This window comes from Phyllobates terribilis, unplaced genomic scaffold, assembly GCF_046119375.1.
Source record: "Phyllobates terribilis strain yellow unplaced genomic scaffold, ASM4611937v1 Scaffold_3__8_contigs__length_932513732, whole genome shotgun sequence".
NCBI classification, from domain to species: domain Eukaryota; kingdom Metazoa; phylum Chordata; class Amphibia; order Anura; family Dendrobatidae; genus Phyllobates; species Phyllobates terribilis.
The window spans coordinates 137,533,690-137,554,944 of record NW_027362763.1 but is presented as its reverse complement, the minus strand read 5'-3'; the positions used below and the strand labels follow the sequence as shown (position 1 = coordinate 137,554,944).

At 45.4% G+C, this 21,255-nt stretch overlaps 1 protein-coding gene across 1 annotated transcript in view; it reads left to right on the top strand.

Moving 5' to 3' along the window:
* Window positions 1-21,255, top strand: part of GREB1 (growth regulating estrogen receptor binding 1) — a 223,965-nt gene that overhangs the window by 66,643 nt on the left and 136,067 nt on the right. Inside the window, exon 4 of the mRNA XM_073674150.1 lies at window positions 935-1,111. Coding sequence (XP_073530251.1) covers window positions 935-1,111 — 177 coding nt within the window. The remainder of the gene's footprint in view (window positions 1-934; window positions 1,112-21,255) is intronic.

The window sequence follows — 21,255 nt, the reverse complement described above, 5'->3', positions numbered from 1 at the left end:
ATTTCGAGGGCTGCTATCTAGGGTGTAGGACTACAATTTTGGACAAATAGTTCTCCAATGCGAAAAGCTACTTCGGAGCTATAGGTACGACATATGCAACCGGATGATGCCATACGGTACCTACCGTATATTTAATATTCTTTTCTAATTTGTAACATCTAAGTGCTTAGTTGCCATCAGCTCCAAGTTTCCATCCAAACAAATAATGTCCCCGGTTGAAAGCCTTGTCCAAAAGTGGGCAATCTAGTTTCAGCACATTCCTGGGCAGGACTTGGGGTGGTACTTGGAGGGGTTGTCTATTACTGGACCTAGGGGTACTGCACACAATAGAAAATCGATACTTACCTCGCGGACAGGTGCTGTTCCTTTGCTTTGAGCCTAGTGTCTTCTTCTGGTCTCCTGATATATATAAAGTCACCTTCACTATTCTGTTCAAGTGGAGGAAATGCTGCTCTTCTGTTTGTACGAAATAGAGAAGGCTGCAGCCCTTCAGCTGATCGGTTGCAGCAGTCATCTGACATTGTTTGTCAGGATAGCAGTGCAGGACACAGCCATTGAGTTGAAGAGCGCCATAGGTCCGGCCAGTAGGTATATTCTTACAGTACTTTGGCGGCACTAATTTGTTGACCACTATTGGACTAAACAACTATATTTTGCCACTAGCAGTTTGGGTAAGCATGTAATGGACTATGGCACGATTTCTCATGGAATAATTTTGGAGACCAATGAAGGCACAGTAGGACCCGTAGACTTCTAATGGTTCCCTATTACAACTCAGTGCAAATCGGAGGAGTCATAACGTGTCTATGTACAAAAGGTCTAACTGAGATGTGCCTGGACCGATCCATAGATCTAGGAATATGGACTTCACCCTTCATCGAGGTTTCTGGAAAGTTTTAGTAACTACAAATATGATTTTCTGTCTTTCTTTCAGGCTTTTGTCAGGCGGGTAAAGACTTGAGATTGGCGTCCATTGCCTCCGAGCAGTTTGAAGTGCCTCCCGGATTTTTATTGGTTGGCGTGAAGTCGCCTAGTTCACCAGATCACATTTTGGTGTGCGCCGTGGACAAGAGATTTCTACCAGATGACAATGGCCGCAATGCCCTGCTAGGTATGTAGCTGGATGTTTCGACATGGTTGACCATGATGGCCATCGAAGAAGAAGCCTTTGCTTTTTTGCCTCCTGCCAGGGTTGAAGTTATACTTGGTGTGAAGACTGTAGTCATCGTTTGGCCAGAAAAGGGCCAACAATAAATACTAAAAATGATATTTAGGGGGCCCAGTTAATGTTCTTCCTTCAGAGAATGGGTACGTTAAGTTATGGCTCTGCAAGCCATAGAGCAATTAAGGTCCTCATGTAATATCTTGAATGCTAGATTCACAAAAATAGCAATTTTGGAGGCAGTTTCGGTAGGATGTGCCTCGTGTGGTCAAGGAAACTATGGACGCTGCTGTTAAAGTGCTGGAATAAGGCCGGGGCACTGTGACCAGGTCCAGTACTAAAATGAGTACTATATAAATAGCTCATAATGAGAACGGACCGGCAGAAAAATGAGTAGGAATTATATTTTTTTGTGTTGCTTCTATTTCCGTGGCCTTGATTTATTTTTTATTATTGTGAAGAAATTTATATTAGTTTCCTCTTAACATGCCTGGTATTTCTAGGTTATGTGGAAAGGATTGCTGAGGCAATGATGTGTGCTTCGGGGACGATCAGTGCTCTCATTTTAGAAATAAGATTGGTTGGTATCTTTGGAACATGGAAGGCACTCACTGTGATTTTTTTAGTCCAGTGGGTTGGAGTAATCAACTAAGGGTTGATCTAAATAATCCATATATCAGTCGTGCGATAATTCAGAAAGGCAACCGAAAAATGGAGCATGTGCTGGATCCGATTGTTGTCCCTTTTTGGTCCCCTTGAATCCATTTTTACCATCAATGTGGAATGTGTTTTCTTGCATGCAAAATAATAAAAAAAAATTATAATTCCAAGCTTCTTCTACCCATTAAACAATGGACAGTATATGGATGACTTCCAAAAGGCATTCCTGAGCTGTCCATTAATTAGGATGGGAGAGTTTGATCTGTGACTCGGATTAAAACCTGATCTGTCTTAGACATGTAAAAAGCATAGACTATAATGAAAAACACAAATAGAACAAGTATGTGAAAAATAGACATCTGTATGAGTCCTTATTCTGATTATCCAGGACTTGTTTTCACCTACACAGGGCTATAGAATGTGGAATTTTAGAGTTTAGTGAGCAGATTATATTAGTTAAAGAGGTCTTCCGAAGAGGTTATCCTCTATCCATGGATAGGGCCTACCTTGCCGACTGCTGGGACCCCCATTAATCCCGAGCAGAGGGCTGGGGAGTCCCAAAAATGTCTTCTTCCATTGTTAATGGGATTGCCGGAATTAGCCAAGTGCTATACTTGATTTTGAGTACGAGCACCTCCGCTCCATTCAAGCTCCAATCTAGGGGTTTCACAGCTCTGACTCAGGATTGCTAGGGGTCTGACTGCTGGGATCCTCAGTGATCCAAAAAACAGGACTGTGGAATCCCAAAAATGTCATCTTGAATGGAGCTGAGGTGCCCATGCTCGGCCTCCACTTGATTCATTGTTAATGGGACTGCTGGAAAAAGCCGAGTGCTATACTTGGTTTTGAGTATGCGCACCTCCGCTCCATTGAAGCTCCAATCTAATGGTTCCCCAGCTCTGACTCAGGATTTCTGGGAGTCCGACTGCTGGGATCCTTACTGATCTCAAGAACAGGGTTGTGGAATCCCAAAAACGTCATCTTGATTGGAGCTGTGTTGCCCATGCTCGGCCTCTACTTTATCCATTGTTAATGGGACTGTTGGATATAGCCGAGTGCTATACTTGGCTTTGAGTATGCACACCTCCCCTCCATTGAAGCTCCAATCTAGGGGTTTCACAGCTTGAACTCAGGATTGCTGGAGGTTCAACTCCTGGGATCCTCAGTGTTCCTGTGAATAGAGCTGTGTAATTCTGAAAATGTCATCTTGAATTAAGCCGAGGTACCCATGCTCAACCTCCACTTCATCCATTGCAATGGGACTGCCGGAAATAGCCGAGTGCTATAGTTGGCTTTGAGTGCGCACAGCTCTGCTCCATTCAAGCTCCAATGTAGGGGTCCCACAGCTCCATCTCGGGATTGCTGGAGGTCTGACTGCTGGGATCCCCAGCGATCCCATGACCGGAATTGTGGATTTTACACTTGTGAATTTGGTAAAACCCTTTTAAATTGGTATTTTATTAAAATTAAATTCTCACCTATCTACAGGTTGGGGCTCTGATCGTGTAAGCTCCGACTAATCGCTTCTGTCCCCCAGAAACATTTTTTTCATGCTTTTGTTTTTTTATGCGTTTTACCAGAATTATTATTATTTTATTTCCTGTTTAGACATTTTTTTCATGTATTTTCTATTTCCCGTGGAGATGTGTTTTGGATAATGCCTAAAAAAACACCATATCTAAAGCCCTAAAGCATTTGCTGGCTTTTGAAAAACGCCATAAACACCCCCAGAAACACTAAAAGTGAATTAAAAAAATAGAACCCCCCCCCCCCCAAACAAGCTGTATTATTAAAGAAAAAAAAAAGCAATATTTTATGAAAAATGTGTTAAAAGTTTGTGATTTTTTTTGCCAGAATACAGGCGCAAATAGCTTGATAAATCTTAGCCACTGTTATATTTCCGTAATGGCTTTACGTTAACATCTGGCTGCTGTGTTACTTTAAAAAAAATAGGATTCGTCAGGAAGAACGATGGCTGATAACAGAAGGTAATAGACTAAACTGCAGATCGTTATTTGACATTTATCCAAATAATTATTTTTTAATATTTATAAAAGTGGGAATTATTTTTACCATGGAAAATCATTCCCATTATTTCCTACGCTGTTCAAGGGACGTAATCTGCAGGTAAATAGCTTTTAGCCTACTTACTGGAAATACAGCAACAGGGTGAAAATGCAGCTTAATTCTTCCTATAGCCCCTCACTTCCGGTCACTGGGGCCATGCAGAGAGGGGTTCCAGTCACCGATTACTATTCATTGAGCACGTCTGTAATCATGTAATCACTCCGCTGCACTTTGACAGCATGCTCTGCACATACATGACTGTCAATCACTCTCCCCGTCACTTTACACTGACTGTAACCGTTCCCTGCACCGCCCCGATAATTGTAACCAAGCGGCTTCAGGGATAATAAAACTTCATTTCTCTCTGTAGCCGCTGCTACTCAGGATTTAAAGGGAATCTGTCAGGTCCGATAATTCTATTTACACTGCTGATACACTGCTGAGCTAGCTGTCACTCAATGCCGGGGAGCAGTTAAAGCCGCTGTTCTCAGAGATGTGAGCGGTGACTGTAATTGATCCGGACATGCCTTCATGACTGAAAGCTGGCGGATCCTGGGAAGAATAAAGTTAATTTTCTCTAATAACCCCCCACGACAGCACACAGGAGGATGTAACCCCACCCTAATAGGGACAGGAAATACGAAGAGGTTTAAATAGCCCCTCCCACATCCTCCCTCCAGTGTTATTTCCTGTCCCTATCAGGGATGAAGAGGTCATCCCCGTTGTGCTGGGCCGGCGACAGGCACTGGGAGAAAGCTACTAGCCGGGCAGCGGAGGATCGAGCGGTTTTTACCTCTCCTCCTCAGGGCGCTGCTCCCTTCTCCTCCGGATTCGGGACCCCCTCCTGCAGTCCGCTCTCTCGGGCAAGGTCTGCAGGATCTCCTCCTCCTCCTCTCCCCCGCTGGATGCGTGGGCGATGCTGGGTCCAGGATGTGGAGCGCACGCCACGGCGCCAGAAGTGACGTCTGATGCCGGGTGGTGGATGATGACGTCACTTCCGGCCGTTTGCGTTCCATTGTGGACTACATCAAAAAGCTATGGGGGAAAAAGAGTGGAATGCCGCCGGTGATCAGAAATCTTCACCTGGACACCAGGTGAGGAGCCCTCTAAACAGAGGGAGGCGCTGGTCGGGTCACCCATAAAAGGAGCCCTGGACAGGAAGACTTCTATAGGTAGGACAAAAACCATGTCTGTTGAAGCTTCTCGCTCTGCATCTGTAGAGCCCAGCGCCGGTCCGGTCCCAGTAAGTATGGCACTGGTAGTCCATCTCCCAGATGCAGGAAATAGTGATTATAGCTCCCCTCCCCTTCTCCCCTCTCTTGTAGGCGGACAAGGAACCTGCATCTGGAGATAAAGTTAAACTGTCACGCAGATGTCCCATCTGTACAAAAAACTATCCCATAGAAAGCCCCTATGCAAGGACTGTATGGAGAAGATTATCAGGCAGCAACAACCTTCCTTAATGGAGGAGATAAAGGGGATTGTACATCAGGAGATCAAATGCTCCTTAGCCTTGGTCACTCTCCCTACTCCCTCATCTAGTCAGGGTCCTACATCTACTCCCTCAGCAGCCAAAAAGAGGAAAATTAGCCCGCCAGAGGGAGGGGAGGAAGACTCTCAAGATGAGATATATATCTCGGAAGATCTTCCAGAGGAAGGTTATCTAAGTCCAACCCCTGATAACTCCCAACGAGAGAGATATTACTTTCCATCAGATAGCTTGGAGGAACTCCTCATGGCAGTAAGGAGAACTATGGAGGTCGAGGAAGAAAAAGTGCCCCAAACAGTACAGGATCAGATGTTTGGGGGGCTATGTTCCAGGAAAAAATTGGTGTTCCCTATACACCAGAGTATTAGGGACTTAGTCTTAGAGGAGTGAGAATCTCCAGAAAAGAGATTAAATACCCCTACTTAGTTAATGGATAGATTTCCTGTAGACAATGAGACAGCAGAATGCTGGTCTGAAGTCCCAAGAGTGGATATCCAAATTGCACGAGTAGTAAATAAAACCACACTGCCCTTTGAAGATTCCTCTCAATTAAAAGACCCCTTGGAACGCAAAATGGAGAGAATACTCAGAAAATCCTGGGAGACCTCAGCAACACTATTAAGCACCAATGCAGTCTCTACGGGCGTAGCTCGATCAATGGCTCGTTGGCTAGATCAACTGGAGGAACACTTCGTTTCAGGCACCCCCAGAGAAGACATCTTGGCATCCCTACCGCTTCTACAGAAAGCTACGGGGTTTTTAGCAGACGCCTCTGCAGAATCCGTGAGAGTGGCGGCAAGAGCATCTGGGCTATCAAACTCTGTAAGAAGGGCCCTATGGTTGAAATCCTGGAACGGCGACGTGGCATCAAAAATGAAGTTGCGTTCCATCCCCTTTAAGGGGAAATACATGTTCGGGCCAGCCCTAGATGATCTTCTAAAGAAGGCTTCAGACAAGAAGAAGGCCCTCCCGGAACCTAGGAATGTGAGGAAGAGGCCCTTTCGTCCCTCCCAAGAGCAAATCCCTCAATATAGGGGTAAGGGCAAAACAGTACGATGGAGCTAGCCAAAAGGTAGAGGAGGCAAAAATATTTTTCTCTCCCAAAACCAACGTCAGAACAGACCATGACGTCAGGACAGTCAGGGGCTTCATCTCGAATTTTCTCCCACAGTGGAAAGAAATCTGCTCAGACCCATGGGTCCTGAGGGTTGTCGAGTTCGGAGTAAAAATAAATTTCTCCTCCTATCCTTCAGAGAGGATAAAGTTAACACCGCTCTCCTCTCAGTCGTCAGGCCACCCTGATATCCAGTCTTACAGACCTATTGTCCTCAGGGGTGATATCCCTGGTTCCTACAAGAGAGATAGGCACAGGACATTATTCAAGAGTCTTCCTAATAAAAAAAACAAATTTCTCACACCGAGTTATAATCAATCTAAAGCCACTGAATCAGTATACCCACTACCAACGATTCAAGATGGAATCCATCAGGTCGACGGTCCCCCTGATAGGACAGGACCATGTCATGGCCACAATCGACCTCCAGGATTCATATTACCACATCCCTATACATCCACTTCACAGGAGGTTCCTAAGATTCGCAGTAGCTTAAGGGGATCAAATAGTCCACTATCAACTCATTGTTCTCCCATTTGTAATTTCATCAGCCCCGCGAATATTTACAAAAGTCATGGCAGAAGTCATGACTTATATCAGGGGTCAGAACATTTCAATAGTACCATACCTCGACGACCTGTTATTAATCGGGCCCTCAGTACCAGTACTCCGAGAACATCTACAGTTGACCACTCAGATCCTATCGTCTCTGGGCTTGTTAGTGAACCAGAAAAAATCAGATATGGTTCCCTCCATGACAAAAACATTTCTAGAAGTACTATTGGATTCCCACAGCCAGACGTCATTCCTGCCCAAACAAAAACAGGTCATGATAAAAGCAAAGATCAATGTCCTAAGGAGCAGAAGATCAGTATCATTAAGAGACGCCATGTCGGTCCTCGGGTCTATGACATCCTGTATTCAGATGGTGGCCTGGGCTCAGGCGTATACCCGAACATTACAGACCCACATCCTTACGAATTGGGATGGATCCCCACGGTCTCTGAACAGGAGAATCCCTATACCACCACGAGTAAGGACCTGTTTATTCTGGTGGCTGAACGGAAAAAATCTGAACAGAGGAGTACCATGGATCCCGAATCCGCTGGTAATAATAAAGGTGGATGCCAGCAAAAAGGGATGGGGAGCCATGGTCTCCCAAGAGCTATTCCAGGGTATATGGACCAAAGAGGTGAGCCAACGCTCATCAAATTTCAGAGAACTAAAGGCCGTAGAGGAAGTCCTCAGAGCAGCAGAGCCTCTGGTCCAGAAATCTCACAGTCAGATATTTTCAGACAATATCACCACGGTAGCCCACCTTCGTCATCAAGGGGGCACAAGATACGAAAGCTTAAAAGCAATCTCAGCAAGAATATTCTCCTGGGCCAAAGAACATCTTTTATCCTTGTCGGCTCTTCATATCAAAGGTTCAGTCAATATCCAGGCCGACTTCTTAAGCAGAACAAAGATTCATCCAGGAGAGTGGAGCCTAAAGCCAGACGTCTTCCAGATTTTAGTCGAGAGATGGGGCTATCCAGAGGTAGATCTCTTCGCCGGACACCAGAACGCGAAAGTACCTCAATATTTCTCCCTGGATCCAAACGGCCCTTGCCTGGGCGTGGCGCATTTGCTTACAAATGGGAATTCAAACTAGCGTATGCCTTTCCCCCACTACCTATCCTTTCAAAAACCTTACAGAAGATAAGGACTGAAGGGACCAGAGTAATCCTAGTGGCCCCTCGCTGGCCAAAAAGAAGTTGGTTCGGAACGTTAACCAGTCTGAGTGTGGAGAGCCCTCTAATCCTTCCTCTCATCAAGGATCTCCTTCTCCACGGACCGATTCACCATCCGGATCCCGAGAGACTACACCTAACTGCCTGGCTTCTGAATTCCTGAGGTCAAGAGGTCTCTCAGAGAAAGTCATCAAAACTCTCCAGAAGAGCAGGAAACCTGTAACGAACACCATTTACCATAAGATCTAGAAAACCTTCTTAAGGTGGTGTGCACCCACTCGCCCAGACCCTCATAGGGATGATGTGGCTCAGATTCTAGACTTTCTACAAGAAGGTCTGGACAAAGGTCTCAGACCTAGTACTCTTAAAGTCCAGATAGTGGCGTTAAGTTCATACTTTGATCAAAGACTAGCGGAACATCAGTGGGTGAGAAGATTTATGACAGCAGCCACCCGCATCCACCCTAGAGTAAGCATCTATACTCTTGTGGTCCTTTGTAATAACACTGGAGGGAGGATGTGGGTGGGGCTATTTAAACCTCTTTCCCTATTAGGGTGGGGTTACATCCTCCTGTGTGCTGTCGTGGTGGGTTATTAGAAACCGAATTACCGGTAAGTCTAATTCTATTTTCTCCAGGGTGCCGCACTTTTGGTACAGCGTCCGGGAACCTTCATAACCCTATATCAATAAGTAGTTAGTGTTATCGAACCTGACACTCGGATCACCCTCATATCTGCAGGTAAATAATGTTTCTCAAGGTGACAGGTTCCCTTTAAAGAATGTTTTTAAATGGTTAGTTTGGTAACCAATAATCCAGCAAATTTCCAGCACGCATACGTAAAAGCATGTACATGTATGCATATATATATATTTATATGCACGCCTATGTACAGGTTCCTTTTTCCATACAATCCCTCGAATGCGTGAAAGAAAGCGAATACACTATAATAAACGGCACAAAGCCCAACCATCCACTTGTTTTCCAGCCTGCAGATCTCCATGACAAACAGTTGTAGGTCATTTAGCATTTTTCAAACCTGTCTCATTCTCTTCCGAGCCATAGATAATAAAATTCCAGAAGACCAGATCTGTCTCAGACATGAAAGCTGAGCAATTAGCGTGGAGGAAGCCATTGTATCAATAGCACTTTAAACAAAGACACAAAAGAACAATAAATGACAGTAGTTTAAGCCAGGCCACCAATAGGACAGCCTGCAGACAGATTGTCACCCCCCAACTTCCTCAATAAACATGTCTGTGGACATTCCAGACAGAGAGGGCACAGGTGATGGTCAGCAAGGTTTGCCGTCTCCTCCCTGCCCCACTGGAAACACAGACATTAGGGCTCAGCTGTACAAATGTAGACATAGGGCACCAGCGGCACACACTTCAGCCGATCTATCGCTGTCTTCTGCAAGAGTCACCAATGTATTACTATAATCTGCTGTTACGTCTGCATCAAAGATTTTGATTTACTTATCTTGTACTTATTCCATGTCTGAAGGTAAAATTATGAGGAGAAGATACCTACTGAGTATGGAGGTCTTAGGGGACCCATACACAATAGATAGCTGTCAGTCGAAAGATGGTTTTGCCGGCAGCTTTTTTTCCACAACTTCTCCATACATAGGAGCGCCCCTGTGTTCTCTAAAGGCCCTCATACTCAGTACACTAATGTCAGCTGAACCCGCCAATATCAATGGGTTCGATCGACGGTCTGATGTGTATGGGGGCGCCGGCCGGCTGATTGTCGGGAGAGATGTCGTTCAGACATGTCTGATTTCGGACTGCTGATCGCTTTGTTCTCCTGGATATAAGCCACTCGCCAACGTGTCAGTTGGCAGCTTTCTCATAGAGAACATAGGATTGCTGGGCCAAGCGAGCGCTCTTGTGTATGGGAGAGTCAACTAAGATGGTGCTCAGCCGAATGATCGGCCAAAGCATCGTTCGGCCGACAGCAGAACACACAGACACATACACAGACACACACAGAACGAACACACAGACGCATACACAGACACACACAAACACAGAAAACACAGACACATACACAGACACACACAGAAGGAACACACAGAACACACGCACAGAAAACACAGACACACACAGAACGAACACAGAGAACACACGCACAGAAAACACAGACACACACAGAATGAACACACAGACAAATACACTGACACACACAGAACACACAAACATAAACACAGAACTCAGACACATACACACACAGAACACCCACAGAACACACATACACAGACACACACAGACACACACAGACACAAACACATATACAGACACACACACAGAACGAACACACAGACATACACAGAGACACACACACAGACACAATCACAGAACACACAGACACACACAGAACACGCATACACAGAACACACAGACACATACACATACACAGAGATACGTACACAGGCACACACACAGAACACACGCACAGAAAACACAGACACACACACAGAGCACACGCACAGAACACATATACACAGACACATACACAGACACACACAGAATGAACACACAGACAAATACACTGACACATACACAGACATAAACACAGAACTCAGACACATACACACACACACACACACACACACACAGACGCATACACAGACACACACAGAAGGAACACACAGAACACACGCACAGAAAACACAGACACCACACAGAACACACGCACAGAACACACAGATACACACACATAAGAAATGCACAGACATACACACAAACACAGAACACACAGACACACACACAGAACACACGCACAGAAAACACACACAGAAGGAACGCACAGACACATACACAGACACACACAGAACACAAGCACAGAAAACACAGACACCACACAGAACACATGCACAGAACGCACAGACACATACACAGACACACACACAGACACAAACACAGAACACACAGACACATACACACACAAACACAGAGACACGTACACAGACACACACAGAACACACGCACAGAACACACAGACACATACACAGACACACACAGAACGAACACACAGAACGAACACACAGACACATACACAGACACACAGAAGGAACACACAGAACACATGCACAGAAAACACAGACACATACACAGACACACACAGAACGAACACACAGACGCATACACAGACACACACAAACAGAAAACACAGACACATACACAGACACACACAGAAGGAACACACAGAACACACGCACAGAAAACACAGACACACACAGAACGAACACACAGACGCATACACAGACACACACAAACACAGAAAACACAGACACATACACAGACACACAGAAGGAACACACAGAACACACGCACAGAAAACACAGACACATACACAGACACACACAGAACGAACACACAGATGCATACACAGACACACACAAACACAGAAAACACAGACACATACACAGACACACACAGAAGGAACACACAGAACACACGCACAGAAAACACAGACACACACAGAACGAACACACAGATGCATACACAGACACACACAGAAGGAACTCACAGAACACAAGCACAGAAAACACAGATACACACACATAAGGAATGCACAGACATACACACAAACACAGAACACACAGACACACACAGAACACACGCACAGAAACACACACACAGACACAGACACACACAGAAGGAACGCACAGACACATACACAGACACACACAGAACACAAGCACAGAAAACACAGACACCACACAGAACACACGCACAGAACGCACAGACACAAACACAGAACACACAGACACATACACACACAAACACAGAGACACGTACACAGACACACACAGAACACACGCACAGAACACACAGACACATACACAGACACATACACAGAACGAACACACAGAACGAACACACAGACACATACACACACAAACACAGAGACACATACACAGACACACACAGAACACAAGCACAGAAAACACAGATACACACACATAAGGAATGCACAGACATACACACAAACACAGAACACACAGACACACACACAGAACACACGCACAGAAAACACACACACACAGACACACAGACACACACAGAAGGAACGCACAGACACATACACAGACACACACAGAACACACGCACAGAAAACACACACACACAGACACACAGACACACACAGAACGAACACACAGACGCATACACAGACACACACAAACACAGAAAACACAGACGCATACACAGACACACACAAACATAGAAAACACAGACACATACACAGACACACACAGAAGGAACACACAGAACACACGCACAGAAAACACAGACACCACACAGAACACACACAGAAGGAACACACAGAACACACGCACAGAAAACACAGACGCATACACAGACACACACAAACACAGAAGGAACACACAGAACACACGCACAGAAAACACAGACACACACAGAACGAACACACAGACGCATACACAGACACACACAGAAGGAACACACAGAACACAAGCACAGAAAACACAGACACCACACAGAACACACGCACAGAACACACAGATACACACACATAAGGAATGCACAGACATACACACAAACACAGAACACACAGACACACACACAGAACACACGCACAGAAAACACACACACACAGACACAGACACACACAGAAGGAACGCACAGAACACACGCACAGAAAACACAGACACACACAGAACGAACACACAGACGCATACACAGACACACACAGAAGGAACACACAGAACACAAGCACAGAAAACACAGACACCACACAGAACACACGCACAGACACATACACAGACACACACACAAACACAAACACAGAACACACACATACACACACAAACACAGAGACACGTACACAGACACACACAGAACACACGCACAGAAAACACAGACACATACACAGACACACACAGAACGAACACACAGACGCATACACAGACACACACAAACACAGAAAACACAGACACATACACAGACACACACAGAAGGAACACACAGAACACACAGACACACACAGAAGGAACACACAGAACACACGCACAGAAAACACAGACACATACACAGACACACACAAACACAGAAAACACATACACAGACACACACAGAAGGAACACACAGAACACACAGACACACACAGAAGGAACACACAGAACACACGCACAGAAAACACAGACACATACACAGACACACACAGAATGAACACACAGACAAATACACTGACACACACAGAACACACAAACATAAACACAGAACTCAGACACATACACACACAGACACACACACAGAACACACATACACAAACACATATACAGACACACACACAGAACGAACACACAGACATACACAGAGACACACACACAGACACAATCACAGAACACACAGACACACACAGAACACGCATACACAGAACACACAGACACATACACATACACAGAGATATGTACACAGGCACACACACAGAACACACGCACAGAACACATATACACAGACACATACACAGACACACACAGAATGAACACACAGACAAATACACTGACACATACACAGACATAAACACAGAACTCAGACACATACACACACACACACACACACACACACACACACACACACAGACGCATACACAGACACACACAGAAGGAACACACAGAACACACGCACAGAAAACACAGACACCACACAGAACACACGCACAGAACACACAGATACACACACATAAGAAATGCACAAACACAGAACACACAGACACACACAGAACACACGCACAGAAAACACACACACACAGACACAGACACACACAGAAGGAACGCACAGACACATACACAGACACACACAGAACACAAGCACAGAAAACACAGACACCACACAGAACACATGCACAGAACGCACAGACACATACACAGACACACACAGAGACACGTACACAGACACACACAGAACACACGCACAGAACACACAGACACATACACAGACACACACAGAACGAACACACAGACGCATACACAGACACACACAAACACAGAAAACACAGACACATACACAGACACACAGAAGGAACACACAGAACACATGCACAGAAAACACAGACACATACACAGACACACACAGAACGAACACACAGACGCATACACAGACACACACAAACAGAAAACACAGACACATACACAGACACACACAGAAGGAACACACAGAACACACGCACAGAAAACACAGACACACACAGAACGAACACACAGACGCATACACAGACACACACAAACACAGAAAACACAGACACATACACAGACACACAGAAGGAACACACAGAACACACGCACAGAAAACACAGACACATACACAGACACACACAGAACGAACACACAGACGCATACACAGACACACACAAACACAGAAAACACAGACACATACACAGACACACAGAAGGAACACACAGAACACACGCACAGAAAACACAGACACATACACAGACACACACAGAACGAACACACAGAACACACGCACAGAAAACACAGACACACACAGAACGAACACACAGACGCATACACAGACACACACAGAAGGAACACACAGAACACAAGCACAGAAAACACAGATACACACACATAAGGAATGCACAGACATACACACAAACACAGAACACACAGACACACACACAACACACGCACAGAAAACACACACACAGACACAGACACACACAGAAGGAACGCACAGACACATACACAGACACACACAGAACACAAGCACAGAAAACACAGACACCACACAGAACACACGCACAGACACATACACAGACACACACACAAACACAGAACACACACATACACACACAAACACAGAGACACATACACAGACACACACAGAACGAACACACAGACGCATACACAGACACACACAAACACAGAACACACAGACGCATACACAGACACACACAAACACAGAAAACACAGACGCATACACAGACACACACAAACATAGAAAACACAGACACATACACAGACACACACAGAAGGAACACACAGAACACACGCACAGAAAACACAGACACCACACAGAACACACACAGAAGGAACACACAGAACACACGCACAGAAAACACAGACGCATACACAGACACACACAAACACAGAAAACACAGACACATACACAGACACACACAGAAGGAACACACAGAACACACGCACAGAAAACACAGACACATACACAGACACACACAGAAGGAACACACAGAACACACGCACAGAAAACACAGACACACACAGAACGAACACACAGACGCATACACAGACACACACAGAAGGAACACACAGAACACAAGCACAGAAAACACAGACACACACAACGAACACACAGACACATACACAGACACACACAGAAGGAACACACAGAACACACGCACAGAAAACACAGACACACACAGAACGAACACACAGACGCATACACAGACACACACAAACACAGAAAACACAGACACATACACAGACACACAGAAGGAACACACAGAACACACGCACAGAAAACACAGACACATACACAGACACACACAGAACGAACACACAGACGCATACACAGACACACACAAACACAGAAAACACAGACACATACACAGACACACAGAAGGAACACACAGAACACACGCACAGAAAACACAGACACATACACAGACACACACAGAACGAACACACAGAACACACGCACAGAAAACACAGACACACACAGAACGAACACACAGACGCATACACAGACACACACAGAAGGAACACACAGAACACAAGCACAGAAAACACAGATACACACACATAAGGAATGCACAGACATACACACAAACACAGAACACACAGACACACACACAGAACACACGCACAGAAAACACACACACAGACACAGACACACACAGAAGGAACGCACAGACACATACACAGACACACACAGAACACAAGCACAGAAAACACAGACACCACACAGAACACACGCACAGACACATACACAGACACACACACAAACACAGAACACACACATACACACACAAACACAGAGACACATACACAGACACACACAGAATGAACACACAGACGCATACACAGACACACACAAACACAGAACACACAGACGCATACACAGACACACACAAACACAGAAAACACAGACGCATACACAGACACACACAAACATAGAAAACACAGACACATACACAGACACACACAGAAGGAACACACAGAACACACGCACAGAAAACACAGACACCACACAGAACACACACAGAACACACGCACAGAAAACACAGACGCATACACAGACACACACAAACACAGAAAACACAGACACATACACAGACACACACAGAAGGAACACACAGAACACACGCACAGAAAACACAGACACATACACAGACACACACAGAAGGAACACACAGAACACACGCACAGAAAACACAGACACACACAGAACGAACACACAGACGCATACACAGACACACACAGAACGAACACACAGACGCATACACAGACACACACAGAAGGAACACACAGAACACAAGCACAGAAAACACAGACACCACACAGAACACACGCACAGAACACACAGATACACACACATAAGGAATGCACAGACATACACACAAACACAGAACACACAGACACACACACACAGACACACACAGAAGGAACACACAGAACACACGCACAGAAAACACAGACACATACACAGACACACACAGAAGGAACACACAGAACACACGCACAGAAAACACAGACACACACAGAACGAACACACAGACACATACACAGACACAAACACAAACACAGAACACACACATACACACACAAACACAGAGACACGTACACAGACACACACAGAACACACGCACAGAAAACACAGACACATACACAGACACACACAGAATGAACACACAGACAAATACACTGACACACACAGAACACACAAACATAAACACAGAACTCAGACACATACACACACAGACACACACACAGAACACCCACAGAACACACATACACAGACACACACAGACACAAACACATATACAGACACACACACAGAACGAACACACAGACATATACACAGAGACACACACACAGACACAATCACAGAACACACAGACACACACAGAACACGCATACACAGAACACACAGACACATACACATACACAGAGATACGTACACAGGCACACACACAGAACACACGCACAGAAAACACAGACACACACACAGAGCACACGCACAGAACACATATACACAGACACATACACAGACACACACAGAATGAACACACAGACAAATACACTGACACATACACAGACATAAACACAGAACTCAGACACATACACACACACACACACACACACACAGACGCATACACAGACACACACAGAAGGAACACACAGAACACACGCACAGAAAACACAGACACCACACAGAACACACGCACAGAACACACAGATACACACACATAAGAAATGCACAGACATACACACAAACACAGAACACACAGACACACACACAGAACACACGCACAGAAAACACACACACAGACACACAGACACAGACACACACAGAAGGAACGCACAGACACATACACAGACACACACAGAACACAAGCACAGAAAACACAGACACATACACACACACACACACAGACACAAACACAGAACACACAGACACATACACACACAAACACAGAGACACGTACACAGACACACACAGAACACACGCACAGAACACACAGACACATACACAGACACACACAGAAGGCACACACAGAACACACGCACAGAACACACAGACACATACACAGACACACACAGAAGGCACACACAGAACACACAGACACAGACACACACAGAACACACGCACAGAACACACGCACAGAACACACAGACACACACAGAACGAACACACAGACGCATACACAGACACACACAGAACACAAGCACAGAAAACACAGACACCACACAGAACACACGCACAGACACATACACAGACACACACAGAACACAAGCACAGAAAACACAGACACCACACAGAACACACGCACAGAACGCACAGATACACACACATAAGGAATGCACAGAAAACACACACAGAACACACAGACACAGACACAGAACACACGCACAGAAAACACACACACAGAACACACAGACACCACACAGAACACACGCACAGAACACACAGATACACACACATAAGGAATGCACAGAAAACACACACACAGAACACACAGACACAGACACACACAGAAGGAACGCACAGACACATACACAGACACACACAGAACACAAGCACAGAAAACACAGACACCACACAGAACACACGCACAGACACATACACAGACACACACAGAACACAAGCACAGAAAACACAGACACCACACAGAACACACGCACAGAACGCACAGACACATACACAGACACACACAGAAGGCACACACAGAACACACGCACAGAACACACAGACACATACACAGACACACACAGAAGGCACACACAGAACACACAGACACAGACACACACAGAACACACGCACAGAACACACGCACAGAACACACAGACACACACAGAACGAACACACAGACGCATACACAGACACACACAGAACACAAGCACAGAAAACACAGACACCACACAGAACACACGCACAGACACATACACAGACACACACAGAACACAAGCACAGAAAACACAGACACCACACAGAACACACGCACAGAACGCACAGACACATACACAGACACACACAGAAGGCACACACAGAACACACAGACACAGACACACACAGAACACACGCACAGAACACACGCACAGAACACACAGACACACACAGAACGAACACACAGACGCATACACAGACACACACAGAACACAAGCACAGAAAACACAGACACCACACAGAACACACGCACAGACACATACACAGACACACAGAACACAAGCACAGAACACACAGACACACATAGAACACGCATACACAGAACACACAGACACAGACACATACACAGACACACACACAGAACACCGAGACATACACAGAACACACATACACAGACACAGATACACACACAGAACGAACACACAGACACATACACAGACACAAACACAGAACACACATAAACAGGCACAGAACACACAGACACATACACAGACACACACACAGAACACACAGACACATACACAGACACAAACACAGAACACACATAAACAGACACAGAACACACAGACACATACACAGAACACACATAAACAGACACAGAACACACAGACACATACACACACACAGAACACACAGACACAGAACACACAGACACATACAGAGACACAGAACACACAGACAGGCACACACACAGACACAGAACACACAGACACAAACACAGAACACACAGACACATACACAGACACATACACAGGCACACACACAGACACAGAACACACAGACACAGAACACACAGACACAGACACAGAACACACAGACACATACACAGACACATACACAGGCACACACACAGACACAGAACACACAGACACAAACACAGAACACACAGACACATACACAGGCACACACACAGACACAGAACACACAGACACATACACAGGCACATACACAGGCACAGAACACACAGACACATACACAAGCACACACACAGACACAGAACACACAGACGCATACACAGACACACACAGACACATACACAGGCATAATGTGTATGGCCAGTTTAGGAGAGAGCCTCTGTCAGACTCCTCTGGTGGTGGCTTATCTTGCCGGATCTGCAGTCCAAAATAGGACGTGCCAATTCCTTATCTCCCTGGCATTTCCAGTCGGGGAGAGTTGCGAGGCCACCATGCACACGAGACTGTCACCCGATCCTGCTGATATCGGCTGGTTTGGCTTACGGTGCTCCAATGTGTATGCCAGTCTTTGCGGGCAATGCCCCATGGGAGAAAAATTAGCAAATGAATTCTGTCGAATGAAAGAACCTAGCTCTACAAAGGAGAGGTAGTTACCCTATTAGTGAATGTCCAAACCCTTAACGAGCCTTTCAACATGACCAGAGATAAATGCCAAACCGGGAAGTCCCCATATAGACAGGCTGATTCAGGAGGATTGCTCCTAATCAGTGTAGAGCAGAAAAAACGACTTGCTGAGGATATATTAAGACTTTACACAGGAGCCCCTGGTGGCTGCTTATCTCGTAAGGATCGGCAGAGACTGGACATGCTGGATCCTTACCTCCCCCAACATCATCTGTCGGTGCAGTCTGAAGGTCCCCATACACATTAGACTGTCTGCTGAGACCGCCGATATCAGCGGGTTCTGCCACTGTTAGTTATTGTGTATAGGGGTCTTAAGGGTGCATTAACGCTGGCCTATTAACGAGAACATGCCTTCCTATTAACGCTTGTTTCCCAATAATCTCCAAGTATAATTAGGCTGCCAATCACCTGGCTAATGAGCAAAACACTTGATTGTCAGGTAAAATGATTTTGAAGCTTGCCGAAAAATTGTTCCTCTCGGCAGCACATCATCCTGTGTAAACAGGATATGTGCTGTCGAGAACTGTGATATTTTATGCTCACTTTAAAGGAGGTGTACGGTACTTTAACATTGATGGCCTATCCTTGACAGGCCCTATACTTACAGAGATCATTGCTCCATTCATGTCTAAACCTAAATTCCAAATTCTGCTGTGCCCTTTTCCAGACAACAACCATCTGCAGCAATCAGCGGTTTGCCTCTCCTACAGAAGTAGGCATTGTTCGGAGCTGCCACATCGCAGGTCCATACACCGTGTAGTGGCCATTCTTGGGTATTGCAGTCAGCCCCTACTCTTCAGCAGGGCTATATAGGACTCTTAAAACCTTTAACAATTTCCATATTAGTGGAAAACTGTGGGAAATTTCTCAGGCTATTGGGATTACTCCTTTATCTAATGGGTGAAATTGGGGCTTAAGCGCATGGACGGGTTACAGTTACAGATTTCTGTGATTTAGTGAAACAGGAAGTCGAAATTCCATAACTTCCAAAAAGT